The sequence below is a fragment of the Panthera uncia genome, chromosome D4, assembly GCF_023721935.1.
Source record: "Panthera uncia isolate 11264 chromosome D4, Puncia_PCG_1.0, whole genome shotgun sequence".
NCBI classification, from domain to species: Eukaryota; Metazoa; Chordata; class Mammalia; order Carnivora; family Felidae; genus Panthera; species Panthera uncia.
The window spans coordinates 30,386,284-30,403,883 of record NC_064807.1 but is presented as its reverse complement, the minus strand read 5'-3'; the positions used below and the strand labels follow the sequence as shown (position 1 = coordinate 30,403,883).

The window sequence follows — 17,600 nt, the reverse complement described above, 5'->3', positions numbered from 1 at the left end:
ATAAAAACCTTCAATAAAGTGGGGATAGAAGAAACATAGCTCAACATATTAAAGGCTATATATGAAAGACCTACAGCTAACATCATCCTCAATGGAGAAAAACTGAGAGATTTCCCCCTGAGATTAGGAACACAACAGGGATGTCCACTCTCACCTCTGTTGTTTAACATAAAGTTGGAAGTCCTAGCCCTAGCAATCAGACAACAAAAAGAAATAAAAGGCATTCACATTGTCAAGGAAGAAGTCAAACTTTCACTCTTCACAGATGACATGATACTCTACATGGAAAACCTGAAAGACCACCAAAAAACAGCCAGAGGTGATACATGAATTCAGCAAAGTCTCAGGATATAAAATCAACATACAGAAATTGGTTGCATTTCTATACAGCAATAATGAAGCAGCAGAAAGAGAAACCAAGGAATCGATCCCATCTACAATTGCACCAAAACCATAAATACCTAGGAATAAACCTAACCAAAGAGTAAAAGGTCTGTTAACTGAAAACTATAGAAAGCTTATGAAAGAAACTGAAGAAGACACAGAGAAATGGAAAAACATTTCATGCTCATTGGATTGGAAGAACAAATATTCTTAAAATGTTGATACTACCCAAAGGAATCCATACATTCAATGCAATCCCATTCAAAATAACACCAGCATTCTTCACAGAGCTAGAAAAAACAATTCTAAAATCTGTATGGAAACAGAAAAGACCCTGAATAGCCAAAGTAATATTGAAAAAGAAAACCAAAACTGGAGGCCTCACAATTCCAGACTTCAAGTTATATGGCAAAGGTGTAATCATCAAGACAGTATGGTACTGGCACAAGAAAACAGACACATAGATCAGTGGAACAGAATGGAGAACCCAGAACTGGACCCACAAATGTATGGCTAACTAACTTTTAACAAAGCAGGAAAGAATATCCAGTGGAAAAAAGACAGTCTCTTCAGCAAATGGTGTTGGATAAACTGGACAGCAGTTTATCCAGTCCAGAAGAATGAACCTGGACCACTTTCTTACACCAAAACCAAAAATAAGCTCAAAATGGATGAAGTTCTAAATGTAAGACAGGAAACCATGGAAAGCCTAGAGGAGAAAATAGGCAACAACCTCTTTGACCTCAACCACAGCAACTTTGTACTAGACATGCCTGCAGAGGCAAGGACAACAAAAACAAAAATGAGCTATTGGGACCTCATCAAGATAAAAAACCTTCTGTGCAGTAAAGGAAACAATCAATACAACTAAAAGGCAACCAAGGGAATGGGAAAAGATATTTGCAAATGACATATCAGGTAAAGGGTCCAAAATCTAAAAAGAACTTATCAAATTCAACACCCAAAAAAACACAAATAATCCAGTGAAGAAATGGGCAAAAGACAAGGACACTTCCAAAGAAGACATCAATATGGCTAACAGACACACGAAAAGATGCTCAACATCACTCATCATAAGGGAAATACAAATCAAAACCACAATGAGATACCACCTCACACCTGTCAGGATGGCTAAAATTAACAACTCAGGAAACAACAGATGTTGGTGAAGATGCAGAGAAAGGAGAACACTTTTGCACTGTTTGTGGGAATGCAAAGTGGTGCAGCCACTCTGGAAAACAGTATGGAGGTTCCTCAAAAATTAAAAATAGAACTACCCTATGACCCAGCAATTGCACTACTAGAAATTTATCCAAAGGGTACAAAAATGTTGGTTTGAATGAGCACATGCATCCCAATGTTTATAGCAGAGCTAGCAACAATAGGCAAATTATGGAAAGACCTCAAATGTCAAGCAACTGATGAATGGATAAAGAAGATGTGGTATAAAATGTCATACTACTTGGTGATGAAAAAAATGAAACTTTTTTTGATATTGCCATTTGCAACAAGGTGGATGGAACTAGAGTATATTATGCTAAGCGAAATAAGTCAGTCAGAGAAAAACAAATATCATATGATTTTACTCATATGTGGAATTAAAAAACAAAACAGATGACCATTGGGGGAGGGAAGGAAAAATAAGATAAAAACAGAGGGAGTCAAACCATAAGAGACTCTTAAATACAGAGAACAGACTGAGGGTTGCTAGAGGGGTGCTGTGTGAGGGGATGTCTTAATGGGTGATGGGCATTAAGGATGACACTTGTTGGGATGAACAGTGGGTATAATATGTAAGTGATTATATGCATAAATATATATATACATATATATTTGTTTAGCCAAGTCCTTCCCATAAATTTGATTATTGTTGTGAACTGGCAAACAGCTTATGTCATATTCTTACAATGTATCCTGTATATGAAGAGTATATATCTATGAAAGTAAAATATGCATTTCCAATATTAAAAAATAATAAACAAATTGTCTTTCCAAATATCACAACAAATCCCATTGTTTCTCATTAAACTGAAGTAAATATTAATCCTTAAAAGAAACTATCTCTTCATGAACTCCTTTTTATGTGAATTGGGTTTTATTTTTCTAAAATGTGTCCATGCCAAGCTTATGTTTACCTAGCATTTGTTGCATATATGTCACTAGCCCGCTCTGCCAGGACAACTTATTTAATTTTGATTACTGTGAGATTAGTGCCAAGAAGGCTGATGAGAACTGTCAGCAACTTCTCTAGTGATGCTGAGGGCCTCATCCATCTGTCCTTCAGGAAATGGCCTTTTATTGGCTTCAACACTTTAATGTGTAAGAGTTCTTGTGAGGTGTCTAAAAGAAAAAAATTACAATTTCAAAGTTTAAAGCAAACATCTTCTATTTTAATCCCTTTTAAACTAAGAACTTGCCAATTGTAGTCTGTTTTTTCCCCAATACCTAAAGGAATTTATCAAGTCATACTTCAGTGAATAAAATTCAGAATCCAGTGTGGTTTCCTTCCTTCTTACACTGTTCCCTCCTGCAGTATACTATTCTGTTGAACACATTATTGTCAGAGGAGATGGCAGCAAAATGGCAGACTAGAAGGCTCTAAGCTCCTGTTCTCTCACAGAAACACTAAAAAAAAAAAAAAAAAAAAAAAAAAGCTGAAACAACTTTGCCAAGAGCTCTAGAAAACAGTAAAATATTTACAACAACCAAGAAAATGCCCAATCAAGAAAAAGTCATCTTCAAAATATAAGGAAAATTTTGTTACATATTTATTCATCCTTGTGCCACTACCTCCCCAGCACAATGGCAGTCCTGGTCTTGATTGGTAGCAGCAAGTTTGCCAGTTCCTTACCATAGTCCAGAGGAGGCAGACTTTATTTCCAAATTACTATGTGCATCTATTCTAACCTATCCAGGGAATACTTAGAAGATTGATACAAGATGCTCATCTCTGTTTTACATAACTTAGAACTCAGGTAGAGAAGCAGTGGACGTTGCTTATAAAAGCCACAAGGTGCCTGCATCAAGAGATTCCAGGTGAAGATATACAATAGACCATTTGAGGCATGGAGGAAAAGCTAAGGTAAGATTATTTGGGAAATTAGGACATTCAAAGCAGCAGCAGTGTACATTGGAGAATTCTGAAAGCTATTCATATGCCCCGGCAAGAGGCATGCTAAGAAAAGATCTGAGAAGACTTTGAGCTTTCACCTTGGGTTGATCTCTAGGGTCAGAGCAAGCCTAGATAACTGTTGAAGGTGTGTTCTAGCACAGAGCTAATCTGTAAATATTGGGAGAGCTCCTGGCATTCAGGAAATCTGTCAAAACATTAGCTGAACCTGACCTGAACAGAGGCTTCAGTGGTAAGACACAACTAATGGTCTTTTAAAAAAATAGTTTTGAAATTTTTCAAAACAAAACAGACTAATATAACCTTCAACAATTAAAAAAGAATCAAACCTTGGGGAAGGCAGTAAATCTGATTTTCAGAGTTACCACATTATAATAGTCAAATGCCCAATTTTCAACAACAAAAAAGAAGTCACAGGCATGCAAAGAAACAGGAAAACATGGCTCTTCATAGGAACAAAATAATTGAGAGAAATCATCCCTGAGGAAGAGCAAACATTAGATTTACAAGACAAAGATGTTAAAACAACTGTCTTAAATAAGCTTAAAAGGCTAAAGGACAGCATATAAAGAGAACAAAAGGAAATCAGGAAAATGATGTATGAAAAGAGAATATCAACAAAAAAATATAAATCATTTTTTAAAAAAAGAACCAAACAAATTCTAGAGCTAAAAAGTACAATAACTGAATTGAAAAATTCACAAGAGGGATATAACAGCAGATTGCAGCAGACAGAAGAAAGAATCAGCCAACTAAAGAGAGGACAATTGGAATTATTGTGTCTGAAAAATAGATTTGGGTAGATGATGTCCAGGCACCTGTGAATATCCTATTTGCTCCTATTTTTCCCCACATACCTTGTATGTATCTGAAATATAAATTAAAATTGTACATGCTCTCATTATCATCTCTCTAAAAATTTTTTTAAGTTATACTTAATACAGACTAGTGTGGTGATGTTTTTCATTTATTTATTCCTACGTCAAAGCAATGGACATACTTTCTCCCTTCATTGTTTTTGCAATTACAAAAGCAAGATATGCCTATTGAAAGAAAAAAAATACACTTTTGTATAAGGAAAAGAATAAAAGTCTCCTGTTTGACCATATTGCTGAGACAACTACCATTAACATACTTGGTGTATATCTTCTCATTTTTTCAACACGTATCTGTCATATATGCTTATATGAAATTTAAAACACATATGTAGCCTGTATTGATATGTAAATGAACATATTCATTTTACAAAGGCTAATTTATATAGCTCTTTTTCCCACTTACAATATATTATGAAACAAACACGCAGATACTACTCAACCACATTTTAATGGCCGCCTAGGAAAATCTGTTACAAGAATTCCCAGACCAACCTTCTCATCCAGTGGATTTAGGGTCTTTTAGCACTTTTCAAAGCTGCCCTTGCACCAAATGTCACTGCCTTAAACTCCAAGTAAGGGTAGTAGAAATAAGTCCAATGACTCTTACAGAAAGGGCTTGATCCTGTGGTTCTCAATCCCTAGAGGTGGGCCAAACCACTGACCTGAATTTGCCTCTCAACAAGAAGGGTCTGGGTACCAAACAGAACACCAAACTGATATCATTATATCTGTCCTCTATCATCACCTTCCTACCTCTCATCTGTTAGAGAATGCTGGGAGCCTGCAATAAAGAGACACAGAGGCAGCTGGACGCTGTAAAGACACAGCATTAGGTTCTGAAGTTTATGGGCTTTAAACATACCCCATAAGCCTGCTTGACATGTCTAGTCTTTCTATACCAGCATATTGTAAATTTACATCATAATTCTTTTAACCAATGTCCTGTGTTAGGTTTTAATTGGTTTCCAATTCCTTGCTGATTACAATGCTATTCTGACCACATATCATACACATATATCCATGTCCAATTAACGATCATTTCTGTTGGATTAAATTCAAAAAATGAGATTCCTAAATTAACTTGCTAGGTAAAATGTTGGTACCTATTGATAAAAAATCCTCTGAAAAAGACTTTTTTTTTTCATTAAAAGGTTAAGTTTCAGTAGCTTTTTTGAAAGGCAATCTAATGTCATTGCCCAAAATATAAAAGGCTGTTTTCATCAGTGTGGCTGCCATAACAAAAATATGATAGACTGAGTTGCTTATAAACAACAGAAATTTATTTCTCACTGTTCTAGAAGCTAGAGGTCCAAGTTTAGGGTGTCAGCAAGGTCAGATTCTGCTGTATGATCAGAGCCCCCTTCATGGTTCATAGATGACCTTCTCCTTTACATGTTTCTTCACATGGCAGAGGGAGTAAGGAAGTTTTCTGGGGTCTCTTTTACAAGGGCATTAATTCAGTCAGAAGATTAGTGAATGACCCTCATGACCTAATTACCCTCATGACCTAATTACATCCCAAAGGCCCCCACATTCAAATATCATCACATTGGATGGAGATTAGATTTCAACATATGAATTTGGTAGGGGGGGGGACAAACATTTGATATATGATAGGGGCCATGTTCATTGACCTAGCAGTTCCACCTCTAGGAATCTCTCTTATAGAAATAATTGAACCAGAAACTATTTACAGGGAAGCTTAAGGGCCACTCACTTGCACAAACCACAGCAGCTTTATATTTTTAATTGCATAATCATATTCCTAAAGACCAATATTGTATAAGATAAAGTACTCACAAAGTCTGGATCTACCACTGATATGCACAACATGCATAAAGATGTAAGTATAGGGGCGCCTGGATGGTGCAGTCGGTTAAGCGTCCGACTTCAGCCAGGTCACGATCTCGCGGTCCGTGAGTTTGAGCCCCGCGTCAGGCTCTGGGCTGATGGCTCAGAGCCTGGAGCCTGTTTCCGATTCTGTGTCTCCCTCTCTCTCTGCCCCTCCCCCGTTCATGCTCTGTCTCTCTCTGTCCCAAAAATAAATAAAGAACGTTGAAAAAAAAAATTAAAAAAAAAAAAAAGATGTAAGTATATATATGATTGATTAACAAAATCTAAATAACTGGAAATAAGGAAAATTTTATGTTATAGAATTTTCTGACCTCAGCACTATTTACTTTTTTTTTTTAATAAAGGGACTTTTATTATTTTTTAAGAGAATTTATATAGCCATTGATTATACAGAGCCATTTGTCAGTACTTTTTTCTTTCCACTTACGAAACTGGAATACACCATGATGAGGATGATAACACCAAAACAAGATTGCTGGCTGATCACCTAGAGTACAAATACACACTTACTTGTTTGACATTTTATTGAACATAAAGCAAGATTAAGCATCTTCATTTTACACAGCTGAAGCAGGAGCCCAGGTAGGGGAAGACTGCATGGCTTTCCTTGGCTGGGAAGATGTGAGTCCCTGAAGTCCCATCTTGTTGTGGTAAGACTAACCCATGTTCTGTCGGTTGCCATAGCCTCTGGGATGGGTGTCCTTCCAGTCATCCCACTCCCGAACTCTGTGGAGTGTTTCTTCCCCCTCCTCCTCCTCCTCTTCCTCCTCCTCTGCCTCCTTTTGTTCCTGATCTTCCTGTTGCTGAGCTGCTCTTTTGAGCTCTGGTGTTATCTTGGCTATGCCCTGATCTGGTAATGCTCCATATTTCTGATGCTGATCATACCAGTCATTCACCATCATAGATGCCAGACTTGGATAACCAGCTCCAAATACTTTGGCTTGGGCCGCATTCCGAGTGAGAACGAAGGGTTTCATTGGAGGCCTGTCCTGAGGAGATGAGTAAGAAGTTGATGCCTCTTTTGAGGAGTCGTCTTCTCTCAGGATCTTCATCTCCTGGTCAATGCTCTCAATCTCTTCTAAGCTAATACCGATCCACCTTCGAAGGTGAAGAAGGTAATATTCACGAACACACTCATCATCTGCTTGACCACTTTCCACAGCAGATTTCAGTGCAAACAACCTATGCTCCACCTCCTTCTTCTGCTTGTATCTCTCTATTTTAGCCTGTCTTTCAGATGCCACAGCAACGAGGCTAGGACACGCCATGGAGGAACTAGCAGTATTATTATCAGCTGAGTTGGTTTGGGGCAGCTCAAACTCTGCCACATGATAATACCGGCACTGAGTTAAGTAGTTTAAAAAGTGTTCTCGAGCCCACTGCAAATGATCTAGACGCTTGCTGGGGTTGACTTGTTTCATGGCGAGCGCTCCTTGAAAAGCTGAGACCATCAGGTACTTCAGGTCTGTGGAAGCAATCTCTTCCAAGTCTTCATTTCGGCTGAACAAGTCGAGCTGCGATAACATTTCAGCAGCCTTCTTGAGGAGGTCTAGTCCCCTGAATACCTTATCTTGAATTATCTGGGAACTGGTGGGTTCAGTCGCTGCTTCCACTTCGTCCAGAAGCTGCTTGCTGGTTTCGAACAGCGCGGGGAGCCGCAGTAGCAGTAACGCGTCTTCGGCTGTTGCCATCTTGGGGGAAGGAGGAAGGCGGAAGCAGCGCTATTAACTTTTGACCTCAATATTCTTTGCAGCAGGCTCCTGTCCTGTGAATTGAAAGGTGTTTACCAGAGTCTCTGACTTCTCCCACTAGACGGCAGTAGCACCCCTTCCCTCCAGCAAAATGTCTGTAAACATTGTCATAGGTACTCTGGGAGGCAAGATGTCCCCCTCCCACTGATTATTGCTATAACCATACGAAGGCAAACTATGCAACTATTAAAAGGAGTGCCATCATTGTACAAGTGGATGTGGAGAAAAGATAAATACATCTGTTTAAGTGACGAAAGCAAGTTGATGATCTGTACAAATAGTACGAGTCCGCTCAGTAAGAAGCGTATCATATATGGGTATATGCACATACATTTGCATGCATATGATAGAAAAACACTAGAAAAATGCACAGCAAATTGGTAGCTGTGGTTACATCTAGCGAGAAGAATGAGATGGGAGCAGCGTGGGAAGAAACGGTGGTGAAGAGAAACATTCATGTTTAAACACATCATTAAACACATTCTCACTATTTCAATCTTTTACACCAGTAAATCTTTACACCGATGTTTTACTCATTAGAAAATTAAAGCAAATTATTTCCTAAAAGTGAATGAAAGTTATGGTACATGCTTTTTAAGTCAGGCTCCCACCAGAAGAGTATAAGAGTTTCTGCTTCCCCACATCCCAGCACTGGGTGTCATCAATGTCTTTATCATCAAATACCTGAAAATATTTTAGTATTAGTTTACTTTGTATTTCTTTAATATTGAGGTTGGTTGGATATTTAAATATTTATTTAATCTCTGAATTTCTTCTAAGAGCTGCCTATTCTTTTGCCCATTTGTTGTTGCCCACTGTTCTTAGATTATTTATCTTTTGCTGATTGACATTAACCTTTTATCTGTCATTATGTGGCCATATAGAAAGAGGTTTCAATAGTGAAAGAGACCTCATGAAAAAAAATGTGATCACCCTTCATTTATAATTATAGTCTTGGAAACCAAACCATCAGGACACAATAAAGATAAAAATAAGATTTTCCTTGACTTGTGATATTTTACTCACATTTGAAATCTCAACTTACGTTTATTTTCTTTTTGTTTAATTAACAGATATTTCAAACGACCTCTACATGCCAGGCTTTTTGGCTGTAAAAGTGGAGTTTTAAATTATGGACTTTCAAGTCCTTAGGAGTCTTAGAAGACATTTTCCCATCCACTCAATTTGTAGATAACTAAGATTCTGAAAGTTCAAATGCCTGCTTGACCTCAGTCAGGAACCCGGTTGGGAGCAGACATTTGGGAGGTCCCTGGCTCCCACCACCATGTCCATTCTCTTTCCATTTATTCAGCAGACACTCCACACCTTATCCATGTTGTACACAGTCAGCTAATTTTAGAGTGTTTACACAAATATTGTCAGAAGAATTGTTTTATTGCACAAAAGCAGATAAAAAAGAAAGCATAATGATACTAACATATGTCTGGTGACAAGGATTCTGGCTCACTTTTGGGACTATCTGTTCATAATGATTTTCCCATAAGACAATTCTTACTGCCATTAACAAAGCACTTACTTGAACAGCATGCTTTGAGGCTTTATCTGCTTCCTACAAAACAATCTGTTAATGTAAATGTAATCAGAAGTATTCTTGATTTCGTTGTATTATTTGCTTTCTTAGCAAATCTTACACTACAAATAAGCATGCAATTAAAAACCAGGTTCATCCATGTTTCATATTAGATAAATAAAAGGAACTCTCCACACTTTTAACTATGTCTATCTTGGCTGCTCAAGCACTGTCAAAGTTTTGGGGAGCACACAAATGTGAACCACATGCAGTACAAAGGACAAGATGAGCATCCTCTATTCTTAAGCCTTAAGTGATTCCACTAGTCAGCTAAAATAAGATTCCATATTAACAACAGGTTTACTCATATGTATAAACACTTGTAAGTTCCTATTTGAGACTGCATTTGCCTAATTTGCTTTGTACCATGTCCAGCACAGTGTCATGTCCTTGTGCAATGTTTACTTAATACTATTAGATAATGACATGTATAGATTTAATAATTTGCTTGAGGGAAAAATGAAATTAGTTCTTTGTTTAGCACCTTTTATCTGAGAACTTCAATGTAATTTTCTAGCATCCATCTTTAAGATGCATGGGAGATGAGGGTGGCAAATAGTAGCTTTACTTTGCAGATAATAAAGAAAGTGACATTGAGAAGTGAATCTGCCTGCCGAAAGCCAGATTTTGAACTAATAATACCAAGATGCCTTTTATCATTGCTGCTATTGTATTAGTATCTAAAAATGAATTGACACCAGCCATAATTCTGTATATACTTTCATACACCCTGTAGAACCCATATTTTTTTATGTTTGCTATTCGTTGGATTTTCCTGTCTTAAGTCAACCTATGAAACAACAATTTAATAATATGAGACGGTTCATAGTTAAGGGATAAGACTTGAATCTTTGGCATAATAACCATATAAGAAAAATACTTCCCAGAACAATTACAGACAGATAGAAGAGATACACAAATTGAAAAATGGGTAAGAGATACACAAATTGTATTGGATTGCACATCTAGGACTCTTATCTCAATCATGCTAAATAATATCTAACAGGATTTTGGAGACATTCCAATCTTGCTTCCCAGCTAACTGTTGATCATTTATGCATGGTGGCTTTGCCTCAACCTCAGCTTCAACATAGCTAAAGTCTAATTTGTCATCCACCCATCTAAGTCACCAGCTCATCCTGATGTTCCTGATTCTGTCGGAGGCACTGCCAGGAATCCTGTGGCATCCGAGATCCCACTGTCTTGCCATCCCCTCCCTTCCATCAGCCAGCAATCCTGTTGATTTGTGCAAATGCTATGTCTTACATCTCAGAATATGTTTTATTAGTTATTTAATGTGAGTATGCAAATAGGTCCATTAGGAAATCCTTTGCATTGTATTAATTCAGCGTTTTAAATGATTATATTTCACCTTAAATGCTAATGAAGTTTATTTATTAATGTGTATCTTCCACTTTAAAGCCTGTGAAAGTTCTTTTTAGCATATCAATTTCTTTAAAAGTTAAGCTGACTTTTTTTTCCCCCACTGGACTTTTGTTCTGATCTGTTAACAAATCTAAACTTTATTATCCAGGAAAAGGAATGAGATAAAGAGGTCTATTTTCCATCCTGCTCTTTCGTAATTCACATTAACGTTAATGGGAGTTGTGCACACCTATTAAAAGAAGAAGAGAACCCTAATTAAACAAATAAACCTTTTGGTTGACACTCTATGTGATCATTTATTATGAAAACTATAAGAAAATCATCTTGCTTTGGACAGTCATAAACAGAACTACAGAGAAATCGAGATTACATACCGTAGGAGGGGAAGATGATGAACAGCAATCAGCTTTTAAAATGATTTTAAAAACAAGCTGCCCATACATTTTCATACTAATTAACTCCATTTATGCCCCTTGCTGCTCTATGAACATATACTGAAAGAAAACGACAGAATGATTAACAAACATTTGCAGACATGTGTGACAGCAAAACAAAAAAATATTATTAAAGTCAGACACCAAATAAACTCTGTATGCTGGGTAAAAAAATAAAAATAAAATAAATAAAATAAAATAAAATAAGACTCCAATCTTGCTGTTAGAGCCACTGGCATATTCTCCATTTGAAGTCACTGAAGTTGCTGGATGTCTTTTTAGCAGGAAATGATGATGATAATTGATGATGATGATGATGATGATGATGGGTTCTGAGACCTGCAGTACTGAGATAGATCATTCCAGGCTACACCTCCCATTCTGGGGGAACTGTGATGGGTATTAAGGATAAGGAACATTGGTAAAGAAACAGGATTCCTCTTTATTTCTGAACGCCTCTCCCCAAACCTCCCTCCCAAGCTTTGCAGTCTTTTAGAGCAGCCCTCCTCATCTGAGGCACAGGCTTAGAGCAAAGCTGTGCATTGCACTTAGAGCAAGGGAAGGTGGAGGGGGGTTTTAATCTCAGGAAGTACTGTACATCTTAACACATGTTCTTAGCAGCTTAGTGGAGTGGTTCAAACTGGAGTTGGCAAATGTTTTCTGTTAAGGGCAATTCTGTTGTTGCAGCATGAAAACCACCATAGCAACAGTGTGCAAATGAATGAATATGACTTTGTTCCATAAAACCTTATTTTTGAAAAGAAGTATCATTAGAATTAAAGCCAGGGGGTACCTGAGTGGTTCAGTCAGTTAAGCCTCTGACTCTAGTTTTTTGCTCAGCATTATCTCACGTTTTGTGAGTTCGAGCCCCACATCAGGCTCCAGCCCTGACAACCTACTTGGGATTCTCTCTCTCTCCCTCTCTCTGCCCCTCCCCCACTGGCTCTGTCTCTTTACAAATAAATAAACTTAAAAAAAAAATTAAAAACAGGTGTTTGGGGCATCTGGGTGGCTCAATCAGTAAAGGGTCTGACCTCAGCTCAGGTCATGATCTCACGGTTGGTGAGTTCAAGCCCCACATCAGGCCCTGTGCTGTCAGCCCAGAGCCTGGAGCCTGCTTCGGACTCTATGTCTCCCTCTCTCTCTCTCTTCCCCACCCCTGTTCACACTCTGTCTCTCTCTCAAAAATAAACATTAAAAATGTTTTTAATTAAAAAAAAGCCATGTCTTAAAAAAATTTATACACAAATTTTAATAGCAGTACTATTCATAATAGTCAAAAGGTAGAAACAACTCAAATATCTTATCAACTGATGAAATCATAAATAAAATGTGACATAGCCATACAACAGAATGTTATTCATCCATGAAAAGTAATCAAGTTCTGATACATGCTAGAACATGAATTAAACTTGAAAACATTATGGTAAGTGAAAGAAGCCAAACACAAAAGGTCACATATTGTGATTCCATTTATGTGAACTATCCAAAATACAATATTCCCCTCTTATCCATGGGAGATATGTTCCAAGACCCCAGTGGATGCCTGAAACTGAAGGTAGTACCGAGTCCTATATATATTATATTTTTTCCTATACATGCATACCTGTAATAGAGTTTAATTCTCAGGAAGAGATTAACAGCAATAGCTAATAATGTAATAGAACAATTATAACAATATACTATAATAAAATGTAGGTGAATGTGGTTTTTATCTCTCAAAATATCTTATTATACTACACTCCCCCTTCTTGTGATGATGTGATGATAAAATGCCTATATGATGAGATAAAGTGAGGTGCATGACATACACATTATAATGTAGTGTTAGGCTGTTCTTGACCCTAGACAATATGTCAAAAGGAGGATCATCTTCTGGAGAACAGTTGACCACGGGTAACAGGAACCATGGAAAGCAAAACCACAGATAAGGAGGGACTACTGTAGATAAATCCATAGACAGAAAGGGGATTAGTGGTTGCCAGGGACTGGGGAAGGGAGGATAGAACTGACCGCTTAATGAATATGGGATTTCCTTTAGAGGTGATGAAAATGTTCTGGAACTATATAGTGGTGATGGTTGCACAACATTGTGAATATACCAACTGTCACTGAATGGAACATTTTACAATGGTGAATTTTACGCTATGTGTATTTAACCACAATAAAAATAAATAAATTAAAAAGAGGCAGTGGGCCAAATTTGGCCTAGGGGCTATAGTTGCTGATCCCTGGTGATCTGTGTGACTGCAAGAAATTTATCTAGCCTCTGTTTCTCAGAAGATCGAATGAGGATTAAAAGAGTTAATACTTAGAAAGTTTAAAATAACACTTGGAATATAGGAAATATTCAATAGATGTTAGATGTTATTATTGTTGTTGTTGTCAGCAAACTTTTTAGAGTCATGAACCCTTTGAGGATTTGAGGAAAGTTATGACCTTCTCTTTAGAAAATAATGTATAGATGTACACATATAAAAGTTCCCCAATGTCACAAGCCCAGAAAAAAAGGCAAGGGCTTAACAAAAGCCCCTAGACTTCTCTGCCACCCCAACTTCCTCTTGCTGACACCCTTAACAGGGCTTAGTGGCTAATAATGGGAGAGGCCTCAGGGGGGGTCTCAGCCTGAAAAGATACAGCCATCAAGAGAAGGCTGGAAGAATGGGAAATAAAGGGGTGAGACCTTTATGAGAAGACAGGAGGGTTCCAGAGTTAGACTCTGCCCAAGTAACCACTTATCTAGAAGCTCCAGTGGCCAGGTTTCTGGGACCATTCACAGTGACCAGGTATGCCCAGACCATAGTCAGTGGGGGTGCAGGGCCAACACCCCATGCTTTGAGCTTAGCTGGCACGGCATTAGAAGCAAGAGGGAATATATAGAAGTTATACAGGAGGGTCTACTAGCTGTTATCTTAACTGTATTAACTATATTTTCTTTTTTTTTTCTTTCTTTCTTTATATATATATATATATATATATATATATATATATATATTCCTGATGCTCTAGCCTTTGGGGCTTTGGTCCCGAAGAGATTGTGCCTCCTAGCTAATTCCTAGAGACAGCAAATTAATCCCTTCTAGCACACCCTTTATATACAAATCAGCCAATACAAAGCCCACATCCCCACTGCCTCCTCTAAAAAACTATCACATCCCAAGCCAATATTTACCCTGCCCTAAATCACCCCAGAGCCAGGTACCCAACAACTAGGTACCACCCTTATAGTCTTCAGCTGGCCAAAGTTATTCAAACTAGCCAATCCTAAACTTATTCAGAATACCTTCGTTACCTCACCCGTTTCTTCACTAAAAACAACAACAACAACAACAACAACACTAAAGGATCTAGGCCGCGCTCTCCCCTCTCATGCCTCTCTGCCCCTGACTGATCCTGGTCCTTTCCAATGTGGCTCTGGGTCCATGAAGTGCCATACCTCCTAATTCTAGAGATCTATGAGTATCTTTTCTTTTAAAGTTTATTTATATATTTTTGAGAGGGAGGGAGAAAAAGATAGCACAAGTGGGGAAGGGGAAGAAAGAGAGGGAAACACAGAATCTGAAGTAGGCTCCAGGCTCTGAGCTGTCAGTACAGAGTCTGACATGAGTCTTGAACTCATAAACTGTGAGATCATGACCTGAGCCAAAGTCAGACGCTTTAACTGACTGAGCTACCCAGGAGCCCCATCAGCTTCTTCTTTCATAAATCATTTCCATGTTTGTCTGCCTTACCATACCTGGTGAAAACAAGTCCCAGGTACAAATTTTAACCCACATATCTGACAGCTAAACTGGAACTGGTTATCATAAAACAAAGGAAATAGAACTCAGACTAGATACCTGGTAGTGGGGGAAAAGTGCTGGAGAAGGTCAAGTACTGCCTGACTAAAACACAGGCCCAGGCCATGGTCAGATTAAGCCATCAGAGCCTTGCAATGCAAGATTTTAAACCAGGCAGTTTGAAATAAAACATCAGGTGAGAGACTTCCAATTTTACACTTGTTAATGAACAGGTTTCTCCTTACCTTTCATTGGCATTTGATTCCTTCATGATCACCTTCACCTCCAATCCCAGCTAGTCCCAGAGGGACTCATTCCAAGAGCTCATCTGCGAATCTTCTAGGTTGGAACTAAGAACTCCCAGACATGTATGCTCAAGAGAAGAGAGTCAGGGCTCTAGTTTACATCAGTCCTCTCTCACTGGCAAGGCTGCTGTGGCCTAGTTGGTGGCAGATTGTTTTAAAGTAAATATGGGTGTAATTTTCTTCTACAGAATATTTCTCCTTCTGTGCTTTTTCTTTTTTGCTTCCTTTGCATCTAATCTGTCAGGCCCCAGAGCCCAGTCTGTGTGCATGCCTCTGCTAAATGCAGGTGACACTCAGTAAACCTTGGAGCATTCCTTCTGTTCTCTGATGCAACCCCAGAGAGGCAAAAACATTAAAGTTCAAAAAGTGAAATGGCATGAATTCCCTGTTTCAAAACAAGGAGAAAGAAGGAAGGCTGTGGCTAATAATAGTATTAATAATAGTAATAACGGCAACAATCTATTGAGTGAATGTCTGTGCCAAGAGCTGTGCTGGGACATCCCACACTAATTCTTTTTTTTTTTTTAAGTTTTATTTATTTTGGGAGAGAAAGAGAGCATGAGCAAGGGAGAGGCAGAGAGGGAGAGAAAGAATCCCAATGCGGGGCTTGAACTCACAAGCCATGAGATCATAACCTCAGACAAAATCAAGAGTAGGATGCTTAACCAACCAAGCCACCCAGGCACCCCATCCCACATTAATTCTTAAAACAGACTCCCCGGTGAGTATTTGAAGAGGCTCCCCCTAACCAGATGCCCCTACTTTGTTTCTGCTCCCATGTAGATGCTGCCTTAGCCACAGAGTTTTTCTGGGCCCTGATGTACTTCCAGGAAGAGGGATCCTGTAGGAGTCTGACCTGAGCACATGTTGTATTATGTTTTCTTCTTTCTTCCCCTTTTTTCACTATAGGGGAATGAAAGGTGGAAACACATGGGGCTTGGGACAGAGACATGCTGCCTTGTAAGTGAACACTTCATTTGAGTAAAAGCTTGAAAGTTGGACAGCCTGAATTCAGATTCCAATTCTGCCACTTTCTAGCTGTGAGACCCAACCTCTCCATGCCCCTCTCCTCCCAATCAAATAAAATATAAAAGTAAGATCAAAATTTGGACATGCAGATACTTATAAATTAAAACCACAGTTGAACTAGGAAGAACACAAATCTCATTCTTTAAAGTATAACAAATTATTAATTGTGCAAAATTCCATGTTAGTAGAATAGGAATTTACAGAATTGTCATAAATGAGGTGAAATAATACTACATAAGAGTATTTTGATAACCTTTCTCTTGGAATCTTGCTAATGGCTTAAATAAAGACTGAGGAATCTCATGTAACCAAAATGCTTGTCAGGGCTTTAGGAATATCAGTGATAAAGAGAAGGACTAGAGAGAAGAGTGGGAGGGGTAGAGGGCAAAGTGAGAAGGAAGAAAGAAAGAAAGAAAGAAAGAGGGAAGGGAGGAAGAGGGGAGAAGGAAGACATGGGGGAAGGGAGGAAGGGGAAAAAGACTGTCATCTATGTCTTCTGCTAGTTATTCAGTTTTCACTGTACTTTCTTAAACGGTGTATATGTAAACTTCACTTCTGTGATTTCAGTGTGCTCCTTGGAAATATTTTGTATTGAGGTTTTCTCTTTTATACTGTTGGTTTTGTATAGATGGTACCCTGCAAAATGGTTTCAGAATTAACTCCTCTCACTCTTAATGAAAAAAAATCTCATCTCTAAAATTTGGTTCTGCTATTAAAGTAGGCATCCAGTTGAAAGTAAACCAGCTTGTTAAATTACTTTCATAGACCAACATTAAATATTACCACTTCATAAAGATAAAATTTGAATATCAATATTGGTCAAGATTGTCACACATCATGTAAGTTATAAATTTCTAACCCACTGAACCAAGTAATAAGTATTCAATTAGTAGCATGGTAGAAGGAGTTGATGAAAACCAGAGCTATTTTTGTTATCAGATGAGTGACTATTCTAACTGTTTTTCCTAAGGACAAAATGTGCTCCTCCATAATGGGATAAGAGCCACTCTAAAATGAGAAGTCGATCTCACTTGGATGCATTTTATTGGAAAACACTCACCAGAGGTCAATTCCTGCTC

The 17,600-nt window shown here is 38.1% G+C and overlaps 1 protein-coding gene across 1 annotated transcript; it reads right to left on the bottom strand.

The window, feature by feature from the left end:
• Positions 1-6,731: 6,731 nt before the first annotated feature.
• On the bottom strand, positions 6,732-7,944 carry LOC125925461 (immunoglobulin-binding protein 1-like). The gene has a single exon (XM_049634488.1). It carries the CDS (start codon positions 7,935-7,937, stop codon positions 6,903-6,905), a length of 1,035 nt encoding a protein of 344 aa, XP_049490445.1. The 5' UTR covers positions 7,938-7,944; the 3' UTR covers positions 6,732-6,902.
• Between the last annotated feature and the right edge of the window lie 9,656 nt (positions 7,945-17,600).

What these genes read in the sequence shown, in the direction of transcription:
- LOC125925461 (XM_049634488.1), bottom strand. Translation starts at nt 7,937, where the DNA reads ATGGCAACAGCCGAAGACGCGTTACTGCTACTGCGGCTCCCCGCGCTG.